Source organism: Carettochelys insculpta, chromosome 3 (assembly GCF_033958435.1).
Source record: "Carettochelys insculpta isolate YL-2023 chromosome 3, ASM3395843v1, whole genome shotgun sequence".
Taxonomy (NCBI): Eukaryota; Metazoa; Chordata; order Testudines; family Carettochelyidae; genus Carettochelys; species Carettochelys insculpta.
Window position 1 is genome coordinate 99,078,236 of NC_134139.1, and position 22,897 is coordinate 99,101,132.

The 22,897-nt window shown below is 41.4% G+C and overlaps 1 protein-coding gene across 5 annotated transcripts in view; it reads right to left on the reverse strand.

Annotated features, from left to right (window-relative positions):
* UTRN (utrophin) overlaps positions 1 to 22,897 on the reverse strand; it is a 560,266-nt gene that overhangs the window by 339,499 nt on the left and 197,870 nt on the right. For 4 of the 5 annotated variants that reach the window (XM_074990437.1, XM_074990436.1, XM_074990435.1 and 1 more), the window contains 12 exons: positions 21,939 to 22,109; positions 20,917 to 21,096; positions 20,089 to 20,223; positions 17,927 to 18,076; positions 15,390 to 15,551; positions 14,969 to 15,097; positions 14,250 to 14,423; positions 13,942 to 14,097; positions 6,639 to 6,809; positions 3,901 to 4,080; positions 1,621 to 1,749; positions 1,309 to 1,479 (listed from right to left, as the gene is read on the reverse strand). In XM_074990437.1, coding sequence (XP_074846538.1) covers positions 1,309 to 1,479; positions 1,621 to 1,749; positions 3,901 to 4,080; positions 6,639 to 6,809; positions 13,942 to 14,097; positions 14,250 to 14,423; positions 14,969 to 15,097; positions 15,390 to 15,551; positions 17,927 to 18,076; positions 20,089 to 20,223; positions 20,917 to 21,096; positions 21,939 to 22,109 — 1,908 coding nt within the window. The remainder of the gene's footprint in view (positions 1 to 1,308; positions 1,480 to 1,620; positions 1,750 to 3,900; positions 4,081 to 6,638; positions 6,810 to 13,941; positions 14,098 to 14,249; positions 14,424 to 14,968; positions 15,098 to 15,389; positions 15,552 to 17,926; positions 18,077 to 20,088; positions 20,224 to 20,916; positions 21,097 to 21,938; positions 22,110 to 22,897) is intronic. The other variant, XM_074990438.1, reaches the window with a different exon arrangement.

The window sequence follows — 22,897 nt, forward strand, 5'->3', positions numbered from 1 at the left end:
CTTAACAATTGCTACCTGCTGGGAGCAGGACGGCTGGGAGAGCTGACCCGCCCAGCAGCCCTGATGAAGAGGCTGTGGGAGGAGGGGGAGTATCTAAGGCTGGGGTGGCTTAGGGCTTTGGGGGTGATTTAGAGCTGCAGAGACGGTTCTAAGGCTGGGGTTGGTTTGGGGCTGACGGGGGGCGGGTCTAGGGCTGGGGGCGGTTTGGGTCTGGTGGGGGGGGGGTCCATAAGGCTGGGGGCAGGGGTAGGATGGTGGTGATGGCTTAGGACTATATTGTGTTCAGCCCCCAGAGCATTGAAAAAATTGCCATGTAGCCCCCAGTGGAAAAAAAAAGTTGGACCCTCCTGCCTTACGCATTACAAAGATTGCTTCTGTGTCTTTGATACTTGTAGCACTCCCAAGCAAGCCGCTCAATAGTCTCTGGAAGTAATTTCACCCACCCCCTCCCTTCTCCCCTTTTGCCCCCCTCTTTTCTCTTCCATGTAGCTGATTTCTCAGTTTTCATTTTTTTTTTTTGTTTGTGACAGGCCCTCAGACCCTTCAGCCTCAGAGTGTGGGGTGTAAGCTGGGGCAGGGGGGAGCAGTGTGAGGGTGAGTCTTTCCCCCACCACAACTCAGATTAAGTATAATAAAATACTAAACTATAATAAATAAACAGTGTTATTATTTTATTAATGTATTTTCCCTTTTTATAGAACAACATGAGGGGGCACAGCTTTATATTCTTGCCTCAGGCGCAAAATTAGCTAGTTACGGCTCTGCCACCGCCCTCCACCACCACCACCCATTTTTGAATAGCCTCGGGTCACCAAGTCTTCCTGAATTGTCAAAATGGGCCCCCGTCTGGAAAAGGTTGGGAACCGCTGGTCTAGACTACAGATAAACAACTATTAAACAAAAGGCTGGTGCCACTTAGAGTGACCAGATGGAACATGTGACAAGTTGGGACAGAGTAGAGGGGAAATGGAGAGGGAGGGATTATCGGCACCTATATTGAAAAAAAAAGTCCCAACTATCAAGACTGCTATCAATTCATGACCTCTGGTCACCCTATTACCACTACATCCATTGTCCTATGATCCAGTTCAGGATTGGTGATTAACTGGTGATTAACCAGTCACACCTACCACTCACCGAATATATTAATTTTTGTATACAGAGATTTACATGGATAAAAAGTAGCTTTGTATGTTAAAATGAAGATCTTCCCATGAAGTAATATTAGTATTTTATACACACTCCCTCTCTCTTCAGGTATTTTTGGACTATAACAACTTCCTGGTTTTGTGACTTTTTCTTGCTCACCTTAGCACTTTTGATGTGCTGTGATACCTTCTCAAAGTTCCGGTTCAGTTCAGACAGCTTAGGTTCAACAAGTTCACGGCATGACACACCACGATTGCTCATTAAGATGACAGCTTGGTCCCTCACATTAGCCACTCGGAGACTCACGTCATCCAATTCTGAAGCTAAACGCTAAGAAGAAAAAACAGCATAAAGTTACTGCTGTGCAAAGAAAAAAATAAATCAATCAACCAGAAAAGCTAGCTCAATCTCACACGAAATCCAAAACAGCTACTATTTTATAACTCCTGTTTTAAAGTAAAAGTTCGCCACCTTCACCGTTTCTTCCTTTTTGCTCACTGTTTTTTTCTCAGTCTCATCAAGGAGGGCTTCAGCTTGATAGAGCCAAGTACTTATGTGGGCAACAGTCTCATCAAAGATCTCCAGCTGGCTCTGATGATTCTGGAAAGGGAAGCAAAAGTATATCCAAGTAAGCAACAAAAGCATATTTTTAAATATCCCCAGTAAGGAAAAATATAATGTAATACAAAAATGCTACAGATCCTTTTGGAAGAAAAAAACGCTGAACATTTTATAGCATTTTTCACCTTCAATCAACTTTATAAACACTGACAAACGAATCTATACTTTGATGAGGTAGGTAAGAGAGTTAGTGCCCCTCTTTTTGCAGTTAAGGAATAGGATAAACTAAGCTGTTTTGCTCATGGCCGCACAATTCTGCAGCAGAAACAGGATTAGAATTTAAGAATTCTTCCATGACTGTTGGAAAAGGGAGGATTTTCCCTTTCCAAAAAAAGGGGTTTGTTTTTGTTTTTTCATTCAAAATGTCAATATTAATATTTGTAATATTGTTAATTTAGCGCAAACACAGGTTGGGCCTATAGCCTTGGGTCTCTGTTTACTCAGCCCAAGATACAGATATTGGCCCCAATTCAGGAACACAAATCTATTCAGAATAGCACTTAAAGTTGCACGTGTTTAAGAGCTGCGCTGAGTAGAGACAGATTTCAACAAACTCCTCAGAACCTTCCTGAAGAGGAAACAGAACTCCAAGTGTCAGTATATTACACAGTCACCAGCTGATCCACCAGGAGGTGTGGAAGCCACCCACAGAGAGAATTCAGCCTCCGACAGGGTGGAGGGAAAGGAGCATTTTGTATTGCTCAATAAGGACTCTGCCAAGCTGATTGAGGAGCAGCACTGGCAGACTCCATAGGATGAGCAATCAATCAATCTTTGCAATGCAATGATGCTAATCAGAGTCAATGTAGCAACTTAGTTATTTAACTATCAGATGAACAATTCTTTGAATATGTTTCTCTTAATTTGTATTGTGATAGCATCAAGAGAGCCCCAACCAGGACTGGGACCAATGTGTGCCAAGAGTCATAGAAAAGGCCTTGTATGGGAAAAGCTCTGCCTCAGAAAACTTGCAGAGTAATCTGAGAAAGTCACAAGTGAGTACGAGTGTGAGGCCAAAAGGGGGACAAAGGTAATATACAACCCACTTGAAAGTACCAAAACAGGTTGTGATGGTATTTTTCTGTTGGTGTGGGGTCTCTTTTGGGGGGAACGGATGGAGTGGGAGTTTCCTTTGTTATTTTGGTTTATTTTATTTTCCATTCCATGAATTAACTATCCCCGGATAATGACTAAACAATTACAGGGTATAGAATTTCACAACAGAGATGCGTCTTGAGGTGGTATTTTAATGAGAATTAAGAAGTGACTTTCCACCCAGATTAATTCAGGGGAGACCACTGTGTGCATAAGTAGGGGTGTAGAGTAGACTATAGAGACAGACGGGATAAGCTGGAAAATGGTTGGAAAAGACTGGCACCACTGGACTGGACCGGAAGAGGCAGGGAGGTGTCACACTAAGGAACTAAAGAGGATAAGTACAGCAGAGCAGGGCTACAATAGGCCATGAAAGTAAGGACAAGAAGCTAGGACCTACGTGGTAAAACAGAGGGTACCAGTGCAGAGTTTTTAAAGGGGGAAGTAATGAGATCTGCACAATGAGCTACCGGTAGAGTATATTTTGAATGGATTGGAGTGGACTGGCATATGTGGTAGGGTGACTAGTAAGAAAGAAATTGCAGCAAGTCAAACTGGAGAAGATGAGAGCCTGCACAAGAACTTTACCAGCAGAACCAGGACGAAAAAGAAAAATCTATCACTGTTTTTATTCGCTATGACTAAGCATCACTTCCAATGTGAGCTAAAATGACAACTTGCCTGTCTGACTCAGGAATTTATACAGCTCCATCACTGTAGCAAGTATATATGTACTTGCAATGTGCATTCCATTCCAAAAACTACATCACAGCTTATGTCTCTTGGCTAGTCTGAAACACACCCCACCTCACAACAAATTCCCAGCTTCTTCATTTTGTCTGCCTTCATAACTTTGTTCTCTCAGTCTTGGACAACAAGTAGGCTGCCAAAAATACAACCCTGACTTCCTTTAAGTCAATGAGTAGAATGGAAGTTTTATTGTCAAACCTGAAAGTAAGAGACTTCAACAATTGTAAATGCTTCTGAGGGAAAAACACACACAATATATATATATATATTTCTTTTACGATTTACCAACAAGGTGTTACACCAGTCTTCAGTCCAGGTTCGAACTCTACTCCAGCCAGCATTAAGAACACAGAGTTTCTCCTCCAGAGAAGTCTCACTGCCTTCCACCAAGGTCTGGAGCACTGCACTGCTCTCGGTGATGGTGTTCAGGTCAGCTTTCCTTCTCTCCAGCTCTCTCAGTACATTCTAAAACAAGAGTAATACTTCATAGTACATCACTGCCATGGATCATAAGATCAAGGAGGCACTGAGTCTGGAAGTGGGTGGGGAGGGGAAAGGTTAATGAGTTATTGCTTTTCACAAAAGAAAGGGTGTGCTCTCTGAAGCATCTGACGAAGAGGGTCTTTGCCCATGAAAGCTTATGCTTCAAAATATCTGTTAATTTACAAAGGTGCCACAGGACTTTTTGTTTTCCCCACTACGTGCATTCATCCAACAATTAATCTTAAATAACAAATGTTTAACCATTTTAAGTGAGTATTACCTAAACAGATAGTTCATGCACATGCTCCCAACCAATACAATTAAAAAAAAAAGAGGGGAATTTTAAGAAGAGTTCTTCTCACACTATAAAGGCTCACATGAAGATTGAGCTTTACACACACACTCATTGAACTAACTCCGTCCTAACGAAATGAACGTCTGACAGTTGATTTTAGCGGGAGGAGAGTTAGGTCAAACTTGAATGCTTATGAAAATCCCACTCTCCTTATGCAAAATGCCATTATCATTTTTCATATGTTGTTATACTCCTACAATGCTTCTATAGCTATATTTGCATATATAGAATAGACAGGACTATTTCAATTAGGTTTTTATGGCTTCCTTAAAATTAAAAGTCTTTTTACGACCTTGTTTTTCATAATGGTATGTGTTTAAATACGTTAGAGTGTTCAATAGCTTTATTAGCCAGGGATGAAGAGAATTCCCACACAATCGTCTTTGTGCTCTCTTATAAGTAAGATTTCAACAATACAGTGTATTACCCAAAAATAAAGAAAATGGATACTGTACAGCAAACAAAATATATAGTTCAAACTCTCCTCATGTAGGACCACTGATCACTAATACTCAACCTGATTATTTACAAAGCTCTCTGATTTACATAATTATAGAGTCATAGAAACGCAGGGCCTATTGAGAAGTAACCAAGTCCAGCCCCCCTGCACTGAGGCAGGAGCAACTAAACACAGATCAGCCCTAAAAAGCGCTGTCCAAAAAAAATTCTTAAAAATCTCTACTGATGGGAATTCCACAGTGTCCCTTGGAAACATAACCCAGATTTAACTACCCTGATATTTGGAAAGTTCTCCCTAATATTGAACTTAAATCTCCCTTGCTGCAGCTTAAGCCCTTTACTTCTTGTCCTACCTTCAGTGAACAGGCAAAACAACTGATCACTGTTCTCTTTATAACAGCCCTTTTGGAAGCTGCTCTTGTCCTTGTTTTCCTTTTTTCCAAGATTAAACATGCTCAGTTTTTCAACCCTTCCTTGTGGCTTAGGTTTTGCAAACTTTCCCTCAACATTTGTTGCTCTCCTTTGAACTCTCTTCATTTCTTCCAAATCTTTTCTAAAGTGTAGGGCCCAGAATTTGACTCAATATTCCAGGGTTAATTAGAGTGGGCCAAATACCTCCCACAGTTTACATACAACACTCCTGTTAATCCCAGAACAGTATTAGCCTATTTTGGAACTGCATTACATTTTTGGCTCATATTCCATATATGATCCACTGTAACACCCATATCCTTTTCCTCAGTACTGCCTATCAAGCTATGCCACATATTATATTTGTGTATTTGATTTTTTCCTTCCAAAGTACTTTGTGTTCATCTTTATGAAATTTAATCTTGTTGATTTCAAACCAATGTTTCAATTTACCCAGAACATTTTGAAGACTAATCCTGTCCTTCAAAGTATTTACAACCCATCCCACCTGTGTAATCCGCAAATTTTATCAAAAAAAAAAAATCCAATTTTCCACATGAAACTTCTGAACAGATGTGCTGCAGTAATAGTAATATTGGTGTGATTAAAACAAGGTAGGAGACATTATGAGATAATTAGATATTATTCAACAGATAATCCTTAACACCTTTAACATTGTACTGGTGTCCATGAAGAATAAATAGCTCATGGTTTAAGATACTTGTGATAGCACAGTCGTGTACACTCTGCTCCAGCATGAACTCAGCAAGTTATAGACTTGCGAACAAATGCAGAAGACTCCAAATTCTTAAGTTACGATCCGGTAGAGTCACCACAGTGTTAATACAATAAATATAATAATTAATCTCTGAATTATAAATAGGGCTGTCAATCACAGTTAACTCAATTGCAGTTAACTCAAGCAATTAACTCTAAACAAATTTCTCATGATTAATTTTTAAATCAAGTTAATCAAAGTTTAAACAAAGTTGAACAAGCATTGTTAAATAATTAAACATTTTGGATGTTTTTCTGCGTTTTCAAATATACTGAGTTCTATCACAACATGGAATACAAAGTGTACAGTGATAATTTCATACTACTTTTATCACAAATATGCCCTGTAAAAAAAGATATACATTTGAAAACACAGAAAAACAGCCAAATAGTTAAATAAATGGAGGTATTATTATTATTTATTATTATTATTATTATTATTATTATTATTAATAAACAAGTGTGATTAAAATAGCAATTGGTTGTGATTAATTTGTTTCATCATTTGACAGCCCTAATTATAACATGGGTTACTTACTTTAGCCCAAGCAATTTCTGTGTCCAGATCAGCAAGTGAACTCTCTGAAGTGGACTTCTGTACTAATTCAGTTTCAGTAACAGCTAGCCATTCTGCCAATGAGGCCGTCTCTTTCTTCATTTTGCATGCCAGCTGCAATGCACGTTCCAGGTCTTGTTTCCCTTCTGTTACCTGCAGAAATAAACCAGTAATTAAAACTCACTTTCCAATTCCACACATTAAAGTTGTCTTGTATTGCAAAGTTACCTGGAAAGAATATTAAGTTGTTTACAACTGTTACATCGTATTATAAAGGAAGAAAATAACCAATTTCCTCCTGTTAACTGATCAATAATTGAAACAGGATAATACACTAAAACAAAGAACAGAACAAAAACGGTCGTCTCACTTTTTTGCAGCTACTAACTGACAAATGTAACCTTTACATGATCACTTGCAGACTCAGGGTCTCTCTACACTACATGATAAAGTCAAATTGAAGGCAGTTATCCTGATTTTACATCATCACTGTCTTCACTGTAAATATTATTAGCTCGCCTTTAGCGAGCACTAAGATCAATATCACAACACCATCGAAAGCGGTGGGGTGTAGCATCGAGTTCAAATGAAGGCTAGTGTGGAACCACCATGTCTTTTAATCGAATTCCTTAGCCTCCAGAGGTGCCCCAAATGTATCCTACAATGCCCCAAAGTCCTCCACTCAGGCCACTTCCATCTTCACTGCTCTCCAGGTGCACAGGAATTAGGTAACAGGAAGCCCGTGAATTTGAATTCAGCACCAAGAAGCCCGTGGCTGCAGGGTCATGCTTGTATGAGAGGCTCAGAAATGCCTCTCTTTCCTTGCTATTAGTGCAGCTGTGGGGTCATGCTTGTATGAGAAGCAAAGAAACTTCTTTCTTTCTTTGCTATCAGCCCTGTGAGTGCACCTACCTATTAAAAATAGCCCAAACACAGAGCTGATGATTCTGTCTCTACCTCTGCAAGCTGAGCACACTTGTTTTTGCCCCTGCCCCCCTGTGCTGGCACCACCCTCTGCCCCGCTGCACCATGTGGCAGCTAGGCTGTTGTGCGGGTCATGTTTGTATGAGAGCGTGAGAAACTTCTGAGGTTTACATTTGAGTAGGGCTGTCCCATCCCCCGCCCCCAACACCATGCAGCCGGGGTCTTTTCAGCGCCCAACCACATCACGTGGCTAGCCCCAAACCCAATAAAAGGACACACCTGCTGTTCCGTGTGCACCAGGCTGCCAGGCAGCACCATGTCCTGGCTTGCGCATGCTGAGGGCTCAAAGGAAGGGAAAGATTTTGGGGGTGCTTGCAGCCACTGGGAGAACCATATCAACTAGCCCTCAAGCCATGGACTCACATCCCCTCACCCCAAAGTAACTGAGCACTTGCTATCACCTGGGGGGAACTCTCCCCCAGTGGCTAAGACTTTCAGGGGCTTGCAGCTGCCAGGAGGACCACCTAGACTAGCTCTCCCACCACAGACCCCACAACCCCCTGCCCAGAAAGATTTTTGGGGGCTTGCTGCTGTGTGGGAGGACCACGGCAACTGGCTCTGCAGCCACAGACCCTATGGCAATGAGGGGAGCTGGCCCCTACACAGTCAATTGGGGCTGGCCCCCCCACCTGAGCAATACTGAAGGGCCCCCATGAAAATGGCCCTTCATCCTCCGATCAACCCAAGACCCCCATATGGAATGAGGGGGTCTGGCCCCCTAACAGTCAACTGGGGTTGGCCCCCCATCTGAGCAACACTGCATGTTAAAATTTGGTAAGCCACATCCCCCCACATCGGACAACGCTGTGTAGTGCAGCGGGAAGCCAGAAATCTTTTTCCTAACCTTTTCTATCCTTCTCTTTCTTCGTCCTTTGAGCCCCTCAACAGACGGAAAAGTGGTTGGAGGGCCAGTTGACAAGACAGACCCCTGGGTGAGCCCAGAGCACAAAGGCATTCATGAGTGTGTAAATTTGGAAAACCCAATCCCGCATGTTGGGCACTTCAGTGTAATGAACTCGGAAGCTAAAAGCCCTGCCTCACAAAAATCTCTTTTCCAAATCTTTACTATCCTATTCATAAACCTGAATTACCCACCAGGAGAAGTAAAAAAACAAATCGACAGGGCCAGACGAATACCCAGAGACCAGCTATTCCAAGATCGGCCCAATAAAGCCAAGAACAGAATGCCACTGGTCATTACCGACAGCCCCCAACTCAAACCACTGCAACGAATTATTAAAAACCTACAACCTATCCTTAATCAGGATGCTACACTCCAGAAGACCCTAGGTGACATGCCTGTTCTCTCCTACAGACAATCTCCCAACCTTATGAGGATCCTCACTAACAGCCACAGTCTATACCCCAGGAATACCAGTCCTGGAACCTTTCCTTTCAACAAATCCCACTGCCAGCTTTGTCCACATATCTTCTCTGGAAATACCATCACTGGACCTAACCAGGTTACTCACAGAATCACGGGCACTTTCTCATGCTCCTCTACTAACATCATATATGCCATCATGTGCCAACAATGCCCAGACGCTTTGTATATTGGATAGACTTCTAACTCCCTTAGACAAAGGGTTAATGGGCACAAAACAGACATCAGAACACTCCAGATCCACAAACCAGTTAGTCAACATTTTAATGGAATGGGGCATTCTGTTAATGACTTAAGAGTATGCGTGTTACTGGGAAAAAAAATTTTGCACCACTATTCAAAGAGAACCAGCCGAGCTGTCATTTATATCCAAATTCGGCACATTAACAGTTGGTTTAAACCAGGATGGGAATTTTCTGAGTCACTATAGGAGATCATCTATACACTTGGCTTAATCTAATTCTTGACCTTTCCCCACCCCCACTCTCTGGTTTGCTCATCTTCATTTTTTTTTTCTGATTTGTCCTCCTTGATAAACTGTTTTTGGTTCTCTGTGCCTTAAATATTGAGTCTGTTCTGGTAGGGCTATGGTCTGAAGAAGTGGATCTGTCCCACGAAATCTCACCTAATAAATTATTTTGCTAGTCTTTAAAATGCTACTTGACTGCTTTTTGTTTCTTTACTATCCTACTCTTTCCTCAAGCTCTGCATTGTTCCTGTATTATTTTCAGGGATCAAATGTAATCAAGGGATGGTGCACAATGGCTGGAGGGCCAGTTGAGGGGAGACAGACACCTGCTGCTTTTTGTGAAGTCTTTGATAACTCAGTTATAAAAAGCAAATCAGTTGTAGAATCAAGAGATTTCAGTTAATTTAGTAATCTTTGTTGATGCCCTACTTTTCCTTCTTTTCTTCTCAAAAAATGGCTGTTTGCTTTCCATGGGAGGGCAATGAGGGCAATGCAATGTGGGAAGATGACATCACATGCCCATAATCACTTGTGGGTCATTTTTTCCCCAGACTGCACCAATGAAAATATCCAGAAACTGTGGGATAGATTCCCACAATGCACTGCTGCAGCAGTTGATGACTGGTGATTCAGTGTGACGGCAATAAGTCGATTTTGTGGGGAATCTGTGGGGAGGTAAGGATACTCAAATTTGAACTTAGGAAACCCAGCACGATAAAATCGATTTGAATTTCTTAGTGCAGACGTAGTCAAAAGCTTAAAGGCAAATTAACTGAAATGTGATCATTATTATGACAATGGGCATGGGTTTATTTTTAATTCTCAGTGGAAATTTTACCTCAAAATGTTCAGACTGAAAAGGAACTCTCTCAAAGTCACATTGGTGGACTACGTATTTATTACACTGCAATAGCTTCCACTTCAAACGGACAGAGTACACCAATAGGGGACTTTTCTTAATCCAACCCATCCATGGTATGAGAATGACCGTGGATGCCTTCATTCTTGTTCATGATCAGAAACAAAGGTCTGTAGGAAAACCTTTGCAACTTCACACATCAAAGAAGTGTTATTATTGCCTTAAAAGGGATTGCACCAGTGGGTCTGACAGATACTTTCTAAACAATTTTGCTAATGATGTGTAAGAAATATAATGCAATTTCCTCTAAGTTGGCTGTGTCAGTTGTACAGGACTAACACAAGCATTCACAAGATTTTGGAATTTAAATTAGCAGACCTCCCTTCGAACACTCTGAGGAAGCTGACTTGTTGAGTTAGGAAATGCCATTTTTCAGAGACACACTTCAGAGTCAAACCACTTACACGAATTAGAGCTCAGGGGAAGGAGTTTTGGAGCCATGGATCCAATGAAATGCAGCTAAAGAAATTCAAACCTGAAATGACACAGCTGTTGTATGAGTGTCACAGAAGAGATGCGGGGGACGTGAGTCCCCTGGGAAATACTCTCCCACCAACACTAAAACTATTTAAGTAGGGAAGAGGGTTTAGACAGATGGTTGGAGAGTTTACTACTCTTTTTTTATGGGTTGAGAACTGTCTCTGAACCTATTATGCTTTGCAAACACTGTTTCTTCACCCACGGATATGCTTGCGAATATGTGCTTTTTGTTTATCATAGTACCTTTTCTTCGTTAAACGCTCTGCTGTAATCCACTTGTTTGTGGAGACAAAGAGCAGTCTTAAGCCTACCTGCTCAGTTCAGCCAACAAGCTATCAGAGATCCTTGTTTGTTTGGTTTTTTTTTGTTTTCCCACTTCTTGAGGGGAGGCCTTTGGAACACCCTCATAAAAGAGATTCCCAAGTGATTTCTTTTCTGGAAAAAGGGTTTTTGCTCTTCTGTGGCAATAGTTATAGACTGACTCCAGGGAAACTGGAATCAGGGAGAATTTTCTGTTTCCGTGAGAAGCTCAGAGACAGGATTTGGTTTTTTATTAAGCTAGCAAGCTCCCATTATCTGCAGTTGGAGTGACAGGGTGAAGACTCAGCCGTGACAACCACACTTTAACAGGATGCAGAAAGTGATGTAGGCATTACTAGGACAAAAATAATTACAATTAGGTTAAAAAGGTGAGATTACACAACAAACCATCGTTACTTGTCCAGATAAGTTCAGACTAATGTTGGTATGCAAATTATATTGCTAAAATATATTACAAACCTCAAGAATAAGAATCTCTTAGTTTAGTAGTTGAACTTGTATTCCTATTACAATATTCAAAGCAATACATACACTCAGAGGTACTGAAAACAAAAATACCTAGGCTGTAGTTTTACTAAGTTGTTTTGGAATGCTGCAAGCCACGCTGCTCCTCTGCTAGGCTGTCACTGATTTTCTGCACAGCCACATAACTACCAGCTAACGAACAAGTCTCAGTGGTATTTTTATTTGTCTGAAATAATTTGGCCATATACCATAACCTCAGAGGAAGAATGGCAGAATTCTGCTTCGTTGTAGATTCTGTATCTTAGCTAAAAGTAGAAGACAATGTTTTCTACTCCTTTTGTTATTAAATGTTTGTCTAAAGACTTATTTTCTTCATCTAGGCATATACCTCATTCTATGACTGAATCAAAACTCTGACTCAATACCTAATGTAGTTCTGAATGTCACTAACATGATTAATTTGCAATTAGTCCTAAGATATTAGAGAGAAAAGGTGTGTGAGGTAATATCTTCTACTGGAACAGCTTCTGTTGGCCACAGTTAAGTTTTCAAATGACACAGAGCTGCAGAAGAGTTTTATGTAGTTCAAAAGCTTGTCTCTCTACCAACAAAAGTTGGTCCAGTAAAAGATTTGCTTCATCCACCTTGTGTCTCCATGAATCCTACTCGTATTCCCTACATTTTTCATTTCAATCCCATCATGAAGGCAAAGCTTATCAAATGGAGAAGACAAGCAACTATCTGCTAAATCACTTCTGGTGACCTAAGTGACCCCAAGAAGATCACATAATCATTAAAAAACCCTGCTGATGAACACACCTTGTTTTAGGATTTTATACTACAGGCTGCTAAGAAGAGGTATGTTACAAGCCTGCTTGAAGACAACCCAGACATACAGCAAGAGTGGAAATGACCTCATCTTCATGAAGAACAAGAAATCACCTACTATCAAGAGAGCAAGATCAGCTCTATCATTCTATTCAAAACAGGAGAGAATTTTAAAGAGAAGAGCAACCTAAAAACAATGCTACTGTATCTGTACCACACTGCAATTATGCAAATACAAACTTTTACACTAATGCACTGAACCTGCAACTCATAGGATGCAATGGGTGCAGCAGTTTGTCTGCACTCTGTCCATTCGCAGACTCACAGATTAAGTCCAAAAGGGGCCATCACGATCATCTAGTCTGACCTCCTGAATATTGCAGGACATAAAATCTCGCCCACCCATTCCTGTCATGGATCCATCATGTGTGACTGAGTAATTGAATTCCCAAAATGAAGTGTTTATTATGTATCTATTTATTTATTTTAAAGACAAAGAAAATTCTAAGGCCCAGCCAGTGATTACAGCAGAAGGCTTTAAGCAGTTAAAAAATACCATACATCCCTCCCTAGGACAGATATGGTATTTATTTTATAGATGACAAGCTATTCAGAGATGAGTATCTCCCCTCCCAATTTTTCTTCAGGTTACAGAGAATCCAGCACCTGTACTGATTTAAATCTGCAAGTGACCCATGCCCCATGTTGCAGAGGAAGGCCAAAACAAAAAAAAGCGTCTTCCAATCTGACCTGGGAGAAAATTTCCTCCTGATGCCAATCATATCAGTTGGACCCTGAATATTTCGGCAACATCCAATGGCCACCCAGCAAAGAATTTTCTGTAGTAACTCAGAGCCCTCCCCATCTAGCGTCCAGTCTCTGGCCAATGTGGACATTTGCTACTAGCACTTTCATCCCATTCTCATGCCTATCAAGCTCAGCCTTGAAGCCAAATTAGAAAGAAGAGCAGAAAGAGTGGGGTGTGGAAGTTAAGAGTTAGGTCAAACATCAAAGTATGTGAAAGAATCCTTATACTGGGTCAGGTAATTGCTGTCCCTGTCAAACCGCGTGTTAATGTGTCAAATTTGAATATGAATGTTAGTTCCAAACACTGTCTCTGTAGACGGTTGTTAAGGTCTGCTTTCTCTAGAGCACAAACTCTCAGGTCTAGTTTGAATTCATCTTTCTTAAACACGGGAGACCAGACCTGGACACAGTATTCCAGATGAGGTCAGAACTAACAATTCCCTATCTCTACTAGAAATACCTCACCTGATGCATCCTAGAATTGTATGAGCCAGTTGCAGGGGCACAACGTTAATTTGGAACTCTGAAATCAAAAAACCGACCACTGCTCCCGCAGAAGTATTTAAAAAAAGGGAAAAATAAATAAATACTCTATTTTATATGGCATATATATATTTGTCACTTTTACCTGTGCACCTAGATCATTATAAAGAAATTTTAGTGCAGTGAGTTGTTCATCCATTCCTTTGGGATTGTCTGTTTGCTGTTTCTGTACAATTTGCCTTCCTGTCTTGATTACAGTCTCCACCTCCAGCTTCACTTCACTTAGAGTTTTGTACAGTTTCTGAAACCAGAGAAAAATACATTTTAGCAACCTCTGTAGAGTACAAGATTTTACAGACAATAATACAAGGCAATTCTTTTTAGAGAAAAAGATTGTTGTATATGAGTTAAAATACAAGACCTGGAAAAAGTTCACCAATAAAAGTACTTTACCATACACTTGTCCAGGTGACCCTGGATTACATCAGGGTCAGTATCCTTCACATCCAGGACATGGAGTTCTGCCTTTACACTATCCAGTACCCGCTTACAGTCCAACATGCGCTGCTCAAAATTGGCTGGTTTCTGGAAGAGCTGATACTTTGTGGCTATCTCCCGGAGTTTCCTCTGTTTGCAAGAGCACAAAAAAGGATTAATTAATTAATAAAATTAGTATCTGATCTTTGAAACAATGTTTAAGGCTTCTCCTCTTGTGCTCCAATCCTTTTTCCTTTTAATATAATTAAACGGTTCAGCACTAGAGTATGCTTTCATCTGAGTATGGGATGGTAACAGGTCCTGCTGTGAGTGCAGGGGACTGGACTCAATGACCTCTTGAGGTCCCTTCCAGCTCTATGAGATACGTACGTCTCCGTGTTTCACGTGTCAAGATACATACTTTTCCATGTTTCCTCTGCAATTAGACAGGCCTCAAACTCTACAACACACACAAAAGTAAACATCCCTTCTGGCTCTACGCATTCCACCCTAAGAAATTTAAGATATTTTAATATATTGGTTAACCCCTCTCCTACTTTCAGCTCCCCGTTTAGACCACGTAAATCACATATTTTTAAAACCTGGTTGACTGCACTAAATGATTGGCAGGTGGACAAAAGTGGTTTACAACTGGAAGCTGCCAGAGCCTAAATTCACGGCTGGGATTTCTTTACCTGCAGAACATCCAGCTGAGTTCCACCCCGAGGGGACCTGCATTCCGAGGAAGCAGAGGGCAGTAACCGTACATTTTTCTTAAGTTCCTCCAAGGTGGATTCATGAACTGCAATTTCTGCTTGCATTCTCTGCCGATAGGTAAAAAGGAGGGGGGAGGGAGATAAAAGGATAGAAAACCCACAGGGAATGTCAGATATCAAGCAGCAAATCCACTTTGAGACAGTGTGTTGTAAATACTCTGAAGCCGATGCTGACTTTGATGACTGCTTACGAGACTGAACGCCATTAGGACCATTGCAGCACCTATTCTAATGCCTCCTTCCCACACAAACAGAATGTGCTACTCCAAGGAGGTAATCTATCAGCATACACAATCAAACACCTGAGAAGCTAATGCGGTGAATAAGCTCTGCTGAATACCTGGGCTTCCTGGGGCATCTGGAAGGCATCTATCCTATCAGTCAAGTATGAGGTCAACTGTCTGTCCAGCTCTGTTAAGTTTTCCTGCAAGACTTGCAGCATGTGGTCAGTTTCCCTCACGGTCTGAAGGTGCTGCTCCAAGGCAATCTGCCTGCTCACTGCCTACAGGTGGGGAGAGAGCACAAGGAGGCATTGTGCAGCACAAATACTTCTAAGGTTTGTCTCAGAATTAAAAATTCACACACATAACAATAGCCATGAAAAGGAACTCCATCCAGCACCTAGAAAACTGATGCGCAGCTTCTACCAGTAATTGACAATAAATAAGAGAAACACAGAAGAGAAATTCTGACGCTACGTCTGAGAAAAAAGTCTTTTAAAAAAATCTCAGCAAATGGAGGCAAAATGGAGAGTTAGATGTGTTTCATAAACTGGATAGTGCACAGGATCAGGGGAGTTTGTAACAGGCATCAAATTATTTCTCCCTGACAAGTATACAAACGTATATCTCCTTTATGAACAATAAACGCTCTTCCTTCATTAAGGGCTGAAAAAAGACTTGCATTTCTTTTTTTGCTCCATTCAAAAAACCAAAAAGGAAATGTTACTTGCAGTCTCATGCCTCACAAATGAATACCAGTTCCCCTACCACTCACACACAGAAAACAAATACCTACCTAACTTCAATTACCACACTAGACCACATCATCAATGCAGCTACCAGGAAAGTGGGTTATTTGTAAAGAAATTACCAGAGTGGAAAAAAAAATCTATACATAATATTGACATATAAAGCACACACTCCCCCACACCATTCCAAGACTGTGCAACCAATTATGCAAATACACTGAAATGAGACTAGATGCTTCTTTGCCCTCCTTATCCTTCAAGCAGGAGGCTGGGTTTTGTGGTTATGATGACTAAATTTAATAAACTGAGATGTAGCTACCAATGCACTGCCCATTCTATCTAAAATAGATTCACAGATTTCAAGACTAGGTGGCATGATCGCGATCATACCATCTGATCATCTCTATAACACAGCCCTTTATAACACAGAGATCCAGCAGCATAATTCCTACCACCAGATCTTTTAGAAAAGCATCCAGTTATGACTTGAAAATTGCCAGTGAAGGTCTACCACAATACTCAGCAAATTTTTCCAATGGTTAATTACCTGAACTGTTGAAAGTTTATGCCTTATCCCATCAAGCTTCAATCACTGGCTTGTGTTACACCTTTCTGTGCAAAACTGAAGAGCCAATTATCAAATACTTGTTCCCCATGTAGACAGATTTGAGTTATCAAGTCACCTCTTAACCTACTCTGATAAACAGGTCGAATTCCTCAAGTCTAGCACTTGAAAGTCCTGATACTTTTTAAAGTCACTAATAGTTTTGCTTTTAAACCCCTTAATTATTCTCATGGCTCTTTGTGGAGCCTGTTCCAATATAGCAACATCCTTCTTGAACTGGGAACAGAAAGCTGCACATAGTATGCCAACAGCGGTCACAACACTGCCAAATACAGAAGTAATTCAGGTTGAACCTCTCTAATCCGGCACACTCTCATCCGACAACATCCAAAATCCAGCATGATTTCAGGAGGCTGGATGACCAATTATCATGGGTGTGGCCAAGTTTCCCATGAGCCCATAAAGTTTGTTTCCAGACACAAGTCCTGGCTCTCAGTATTCGGTGTTGTTATTTGGCTGTAATTTACCCCTAAATGTCTAAGAGCTCTGTAAGCAGTAGAAGTGTTGATAATGCTGCTAGCCAATATTGGCCTCCTGCGATCAGGCAAATTTTCTCATTTGACACTTGTCAGGTCCCAAGATTGCCAAATTAGAGGTTCAACCTGTACAACCTCTCTGCTTCTACTCCAGAGTCACTTGTTTGTCTATCCAAAGGCCACATGAACCCTTTTGGCCACATGTTACAAAACAGGAGGAGAAAATGAACAACTCAGACTTTAAAGATCAGAGGAAACCATAACCATCTCTTGCAATAGCTTCCTCACATACTTGATTTCAATTTTATGTTGTTCCAATTTTACTTTGTTCTAATCATATTCAAGAATTAAAAAGGCAACTTTCAGTGTTCTTTCAGTTTTAGGAGGAATGTGTAGTATAGCACCATAAGCATCTCTCATCTGCTAGAATTTAGGATAGTAGAAAAGGATTATTAAATTGATTATTGGGATGAACTCCATTTCAGAAAGCATTTTAAGTTCTGAGGATGAAGTCTCCCACTTGGTCACAACTATTTGGAAAATGAAGTAAAAGAGATACCACAGCTTTTCCAAAGAATAAAAAAATTAGTACAAGAATAAATTACTGCATATCTGAGTCTTGCAGCAATTTTCTAAATTTATTATGCCTGAAACCATAGTGAATGCTTTTCTGTAGTACAGCCTTTCAATCTTGTGTCCGTGATTTCAATGGCCAAACCACGTCAGCTTTTTTTCAAACCAATCTGAGCATGCGAAGACGACTGTGACACACAAAGGGTTCCTCCCTCCCTGCCCCAAATTCTTACCAAGTGACTTAACTCTTCATAGCGGGCATTGAAAGCCTCCAATTTTTCGCTGATGATGTCATCAAGAATCCCACCATCAATCAACGTCTGACCAAGCTCCCGAATCTGGGTTCGATTATCAGCTGGATGACGCAGGACACATTCCAGGGACTAAATAATGGAGAAGGACTGCAACAGTTAGGACGCTGAATTTTGCCTTTGTTTTTAGAACTCAAATTTTGGCTGCATGCACAGCAGCTTTTATGTTCCAAATGTCCCGGTGTTCTGACAGAATGAGTTAAACACTGCTTTTGAAGTGTCTGTAACGGGCAAGCTCAACAATCATCATGTTTTCAACACCTAAATCACAGCACTTATTTTTCACAACTACCCCATGATGCAGGCTACTGGGGAGTCTTAGCAATTCTCATGGGGCAGAAAATAACAAGAGACTATCTCTAGAACTAAGGTCAGCCTTTCTGAAGCAGAGTGCCGAAATTTGACCTTTATGTACAGCCTGAGTGCCAGTAACACTTTCTACAGTCACTAATAGCCCTACTTGCAACAGCTTCATCAATAAACCAATACAGCCCATCTGTAACATGTCAGTTTGCACTATAATTCTTATGAATAATGCTGTAAAATACACATTTATAATGAGAGCTTCTGAACAATGCAGTCAAATGTCAAACAACAACAACAAAAAAACATGAATTTTCCTTTAAACAGAAACTTTCCAGTACCTGTGCTCTGGTGGGGGCCTCAGCCCCATGGTGTGGAGGCAGCTCCCGCCCCCCAGCCACAACCCTGTGGGGGGTCTCCAGCAAGCCCCAGCCCTGAGGATTGGGGGGGGGGGTGCTCCAGCAAAGGAGATTCTGGACCCAGCCCCGCCATGTGGAGGGGGTTTTGGCAGGAAGGAAGAAGCCTCCATCCCCAGGCCCTGTGCCACAGTGGGGGTCCTGATGCAGGAGCTATGGCCCTGGCCCTTTTCTGCATCAGGTCTCCAGCTCCAATTCCCTGCATGGGGGGGGGAGGGGCCAGTGCCCCCAGCACGTGCTGCTCTAAATTGGCTCACGTTCCACAGGCTGCCGACCCCTGCTCTAGATGACACAAGGTACAATAACCAGGAAGGCTAATGGTCATCTTTTCAGATTATCTTTACAGTTATCTGTCATGTAGATTTAAATTAGGGCGACCAAATACAGGACAGGGAGTTGGGCGGGTGGGGGGAGCGCCTCCTGGCTGCACCAAGCCCCAGGAAATGGCACCCTCCATCCCCAGCCCTGGCGAAGCAGCAGTTGTAGATGCCCCCGGCCCCAGAGCCCTGATGAAGTAGCTGCTGCAGGCGTTCCCCCCCATCCCCACCCCAGAGCCCTGGGGAAGCAGCGGGTGCTCACGCCCCCACCTCCAGCTCCCCAGGGCCTAAATACAGGACAATTTGTCCCTTTTCACAGGGACCATCCTACCTAATATGGGAAGGTTGGTCACCCTAATTTAACTGCAGTAAACTCTTTCACATCCAGCAGCTCCAGAAGTGGGAGGTTGCCAGATTTTCAAATATGCTGGATAACAGACAGGTATACCTGGCAATGCATAACACTGAAGAAAAACAAGATTGGATCATAAACAAACAAAATGTATGCAGAGTACTTTATTTATTTAGGGATAGCTCAGTGGTTTGAGCATTGGCCTGTTAAAACCCAGGGTTGTGAGTTCAGTCCTTGAGGAGGCCACATAGGGGTCTGGGCCAAAGAGATTTAAAAACTGTAAGGGATGGTGCTTGGTCCAGCCAACAAGGCAGGGGACTGGACTCAATGACCTCCCAAAGTCCCTTCCCGTTCTCTGACGTGTATCTCCATATACTTATATTTATTTTTTATTTTTAACAGTAGTATTGCACACTGTAAACTTATACTGTATTTGCTATATTTATGTGTATTTACCTTCATTATACTATACTTAAGAAAAACACAACTAAAATTTATTTGTGGTTAAAATGCTGGTTATTTGAGAGTTCCAGATAACAGAATGCCAGATATGACGGTGTTAACTGGCTGATAAATTCATTCGACACAGGAAATTAAAAGTTCAATATACATTTTTGTCTTCAACTGAGGTTTATTTATACATTTCTTGGCAGAGTTATCTGAACAGTCACCCATCCAATAGGATGGCCTTAATACCTCAAGAGCTTCATTGACAGTGTTCAATTTATCAGGCAGGTTTTCTGTGCTTTGCACCCTTTCTTCCAAAGTGTTTAGCCAAGTGGTTTCCAGGTCCAGATACTGAAGCAGCTCAATCCAACAGGACCACACCTCCTAAAGGTAAGGGGAAAACTGAAATTAGTCTAAAGAGTGTTTATTTTGATACCTATGAGCAGTCTAAATGTGACCAGATTTCCTTAAGATTCTAGAACTAGCATTATAACTACTCATAAATACAAAAAAATCAATTAGGCAATAGAGTAGGTTCTACAGTTTTTAACTGGCTCCTGGACACAACAGTCTTTTATAACACCAAGTATCTAGAAAGCTGCAAATCACACAATGCATCACAGGAAACTTACCTACAAAATTACAGTGTACATACACTCAGATTATCACACAATCCCACTCACCTGCCCTTTCTAAAATAACCACATTTACTCCTATCCTACACAAGCCTATGCTTTTTCAGTTTTATTATTAGAGTTAATGTTAACAAGAAAAAATAATAGTGTTGCTCTGTGGAGATTCTTTTTGTCCTTTTGCAAACAGTGACAAATAGATACTGAGCTGTGTGACAAAACTTCTAAGCTGGATAAACTTTTATTGCAATACACTATACTATCAAGGAGAATAAACGCAAAATGATGTGGTTCCTTGTGAGTTTCAGTAACCTATGCCAAAAAAAGAAAATGAGGGCAAACTGTGTGTACACAAAAGATATTGGATTTAATGGTTCTAAGTATCATCAGCTTTTTGTTGTGCCTTTGTCCTGGGTTTTATTAATTTAACAGCTACAAATCATACCTCTAAGGTGTGGCATTTCCCTCGGATCCGATTACACAGTAGTTGGTAGTTCTCTAACACAGTGTTAAGTTCGGATGTCAAGTGCTGACCACCAGATGGCACTTTTGCAGCTAACACCTTGATATTGTCTTTCAAAATCTTCACTCGCACTTCTTTCTGCAACACATCCTCTTTTGCTCTCTAGTCAAAAAAGACATATTAGCTCATCAACCTCAGCTTAGCTGATAGCTAGCCATTAAACGTTTTTCTAATCATAGGTTAAAAAGGTTCATACGTATGCATAGCAACAATGGACCATACTCTGACTTGCATACGTTTTGGTCAAAGCCCATTTGTCCGCATTTTAATATGGACACAAGTACAGTAAATAGATACACACAGAATGGGCTATCGGGAGAGGAGAGCACAGTGGAAGATTAAGCACATCTGCTGTTGATAAGGGGATCTAAATCTTGGCTGGCAAATATTCGTGCCAACAGAATGCGGACCCCAAAAGACCCCTGGGCAATAAGGGATAGGGGAGAAGAGCACAAAGTGAAGTCAATGGAGATACAGGTGAAGAAGGAATTGCTAACCCAAGCAATCTTACAGTGCCTTATATGGTGTACTGGAATTTATCACACTACAATTTTATGGCTCAGAGACACCAAAGGCACAGCCATGGGTGGGCCCAGGCTCTCCCACTTAGCATCCAGTCCCACCCTGGCTCTGCTCCCACCAGAGTACAGGGGCTTGCCCGTCTCCACCCAGTGCTCCAGCCAGGCCTAGGGAGTGTGCTGGGGGCTTGCCCTGCTCTCCTCACCTGCTGCTTCTGCCAGGGAGAGGAGGTGAGAGCTTGCAAGCTCCCACACATGGCTCCCTGGCCCAGGAGCAGGGCAAGTCCCAGCACACCAACCCTGCTCACCACTGGGAACACTACACAGGTGGAGCAGGCCAAGTCCCCATCTCCCAGCTTTCCTTACCTAAGTGTTGTGTTTTGTTTGTGCATAACCAGGTCTTTGAAATGATCTAGTATTTCTGACCTTCATTTCCTCTACAGCATTCTCTAGTTCTTCTGGAGATTTGTACTCAAAATCTCTCTCCAAGTACTCCTCTTCAGCCTGTGTCATCCATTCTTGCATCTCTGCCAAATCCTTTTTCAGGTTCACTGTTTTTTCCTGACTTTCAGACAGCCGGTTTTTCTGACTAACAATCTAGAAATGCCAACCAAAAGAATTCAAGTTAAAATGGTCTCATTATTTGATGTTGAAAAAGCATTTTAAAGCAGACTAAAATTCAAGTGCAAGTAATTAAATTCCCTCAACCAGACCATTTTTCACAGGTCTCGTTTTAGATAAAAAGGTTCAGAAATTCAAAACTAATCAATTTGAGCTATTTTAAGCAGACCAAGCCATGAAGGAAGACCTAGATCTGAAGGGGACAAAAGTTCATCTTTCGTTTCTGATGTACTTGAGAATATCATATGTCCTTCTGTGTCATATCTTTTTTGTTTATACTATTGTAGGTAGTCCATTGTGTCCAATGATGACGTCAATACTATTATTTATTCTGTTAATAAACAAGTAACCACTTAGGAACTTCACAGGTGTCACTATGTTGCACACAATGGCCAAACACAGATTCTACTGCTCCAAAAGTACATGCCCTGCCACTTCAGCTGAAGGAAAATCTCTAGCAATTATCAATATAGAGACTATGACACGAGTGTATAGCTCATCTTCTATCTAGATGACATATGAACTCACAATGGGATTAAAGACTGGAGAAGGAGGCAAGGTTAGTAGTGAAAACTAACAGAAAAGAAGTTGGTTTTCAGGAGGATTTTGAAGGATTAGTCTAACATTAGGTGGCACCCAGTGTCAGGAATAAAATTCCAGGTCTCACATGAAACTTGAAGAAAGACCAACAACTGCTTGCTGGGGAAAAAGATGAGATAAGCATCTGGTACACTGAACTGGTAAATCAGATAATCTTTGAACTA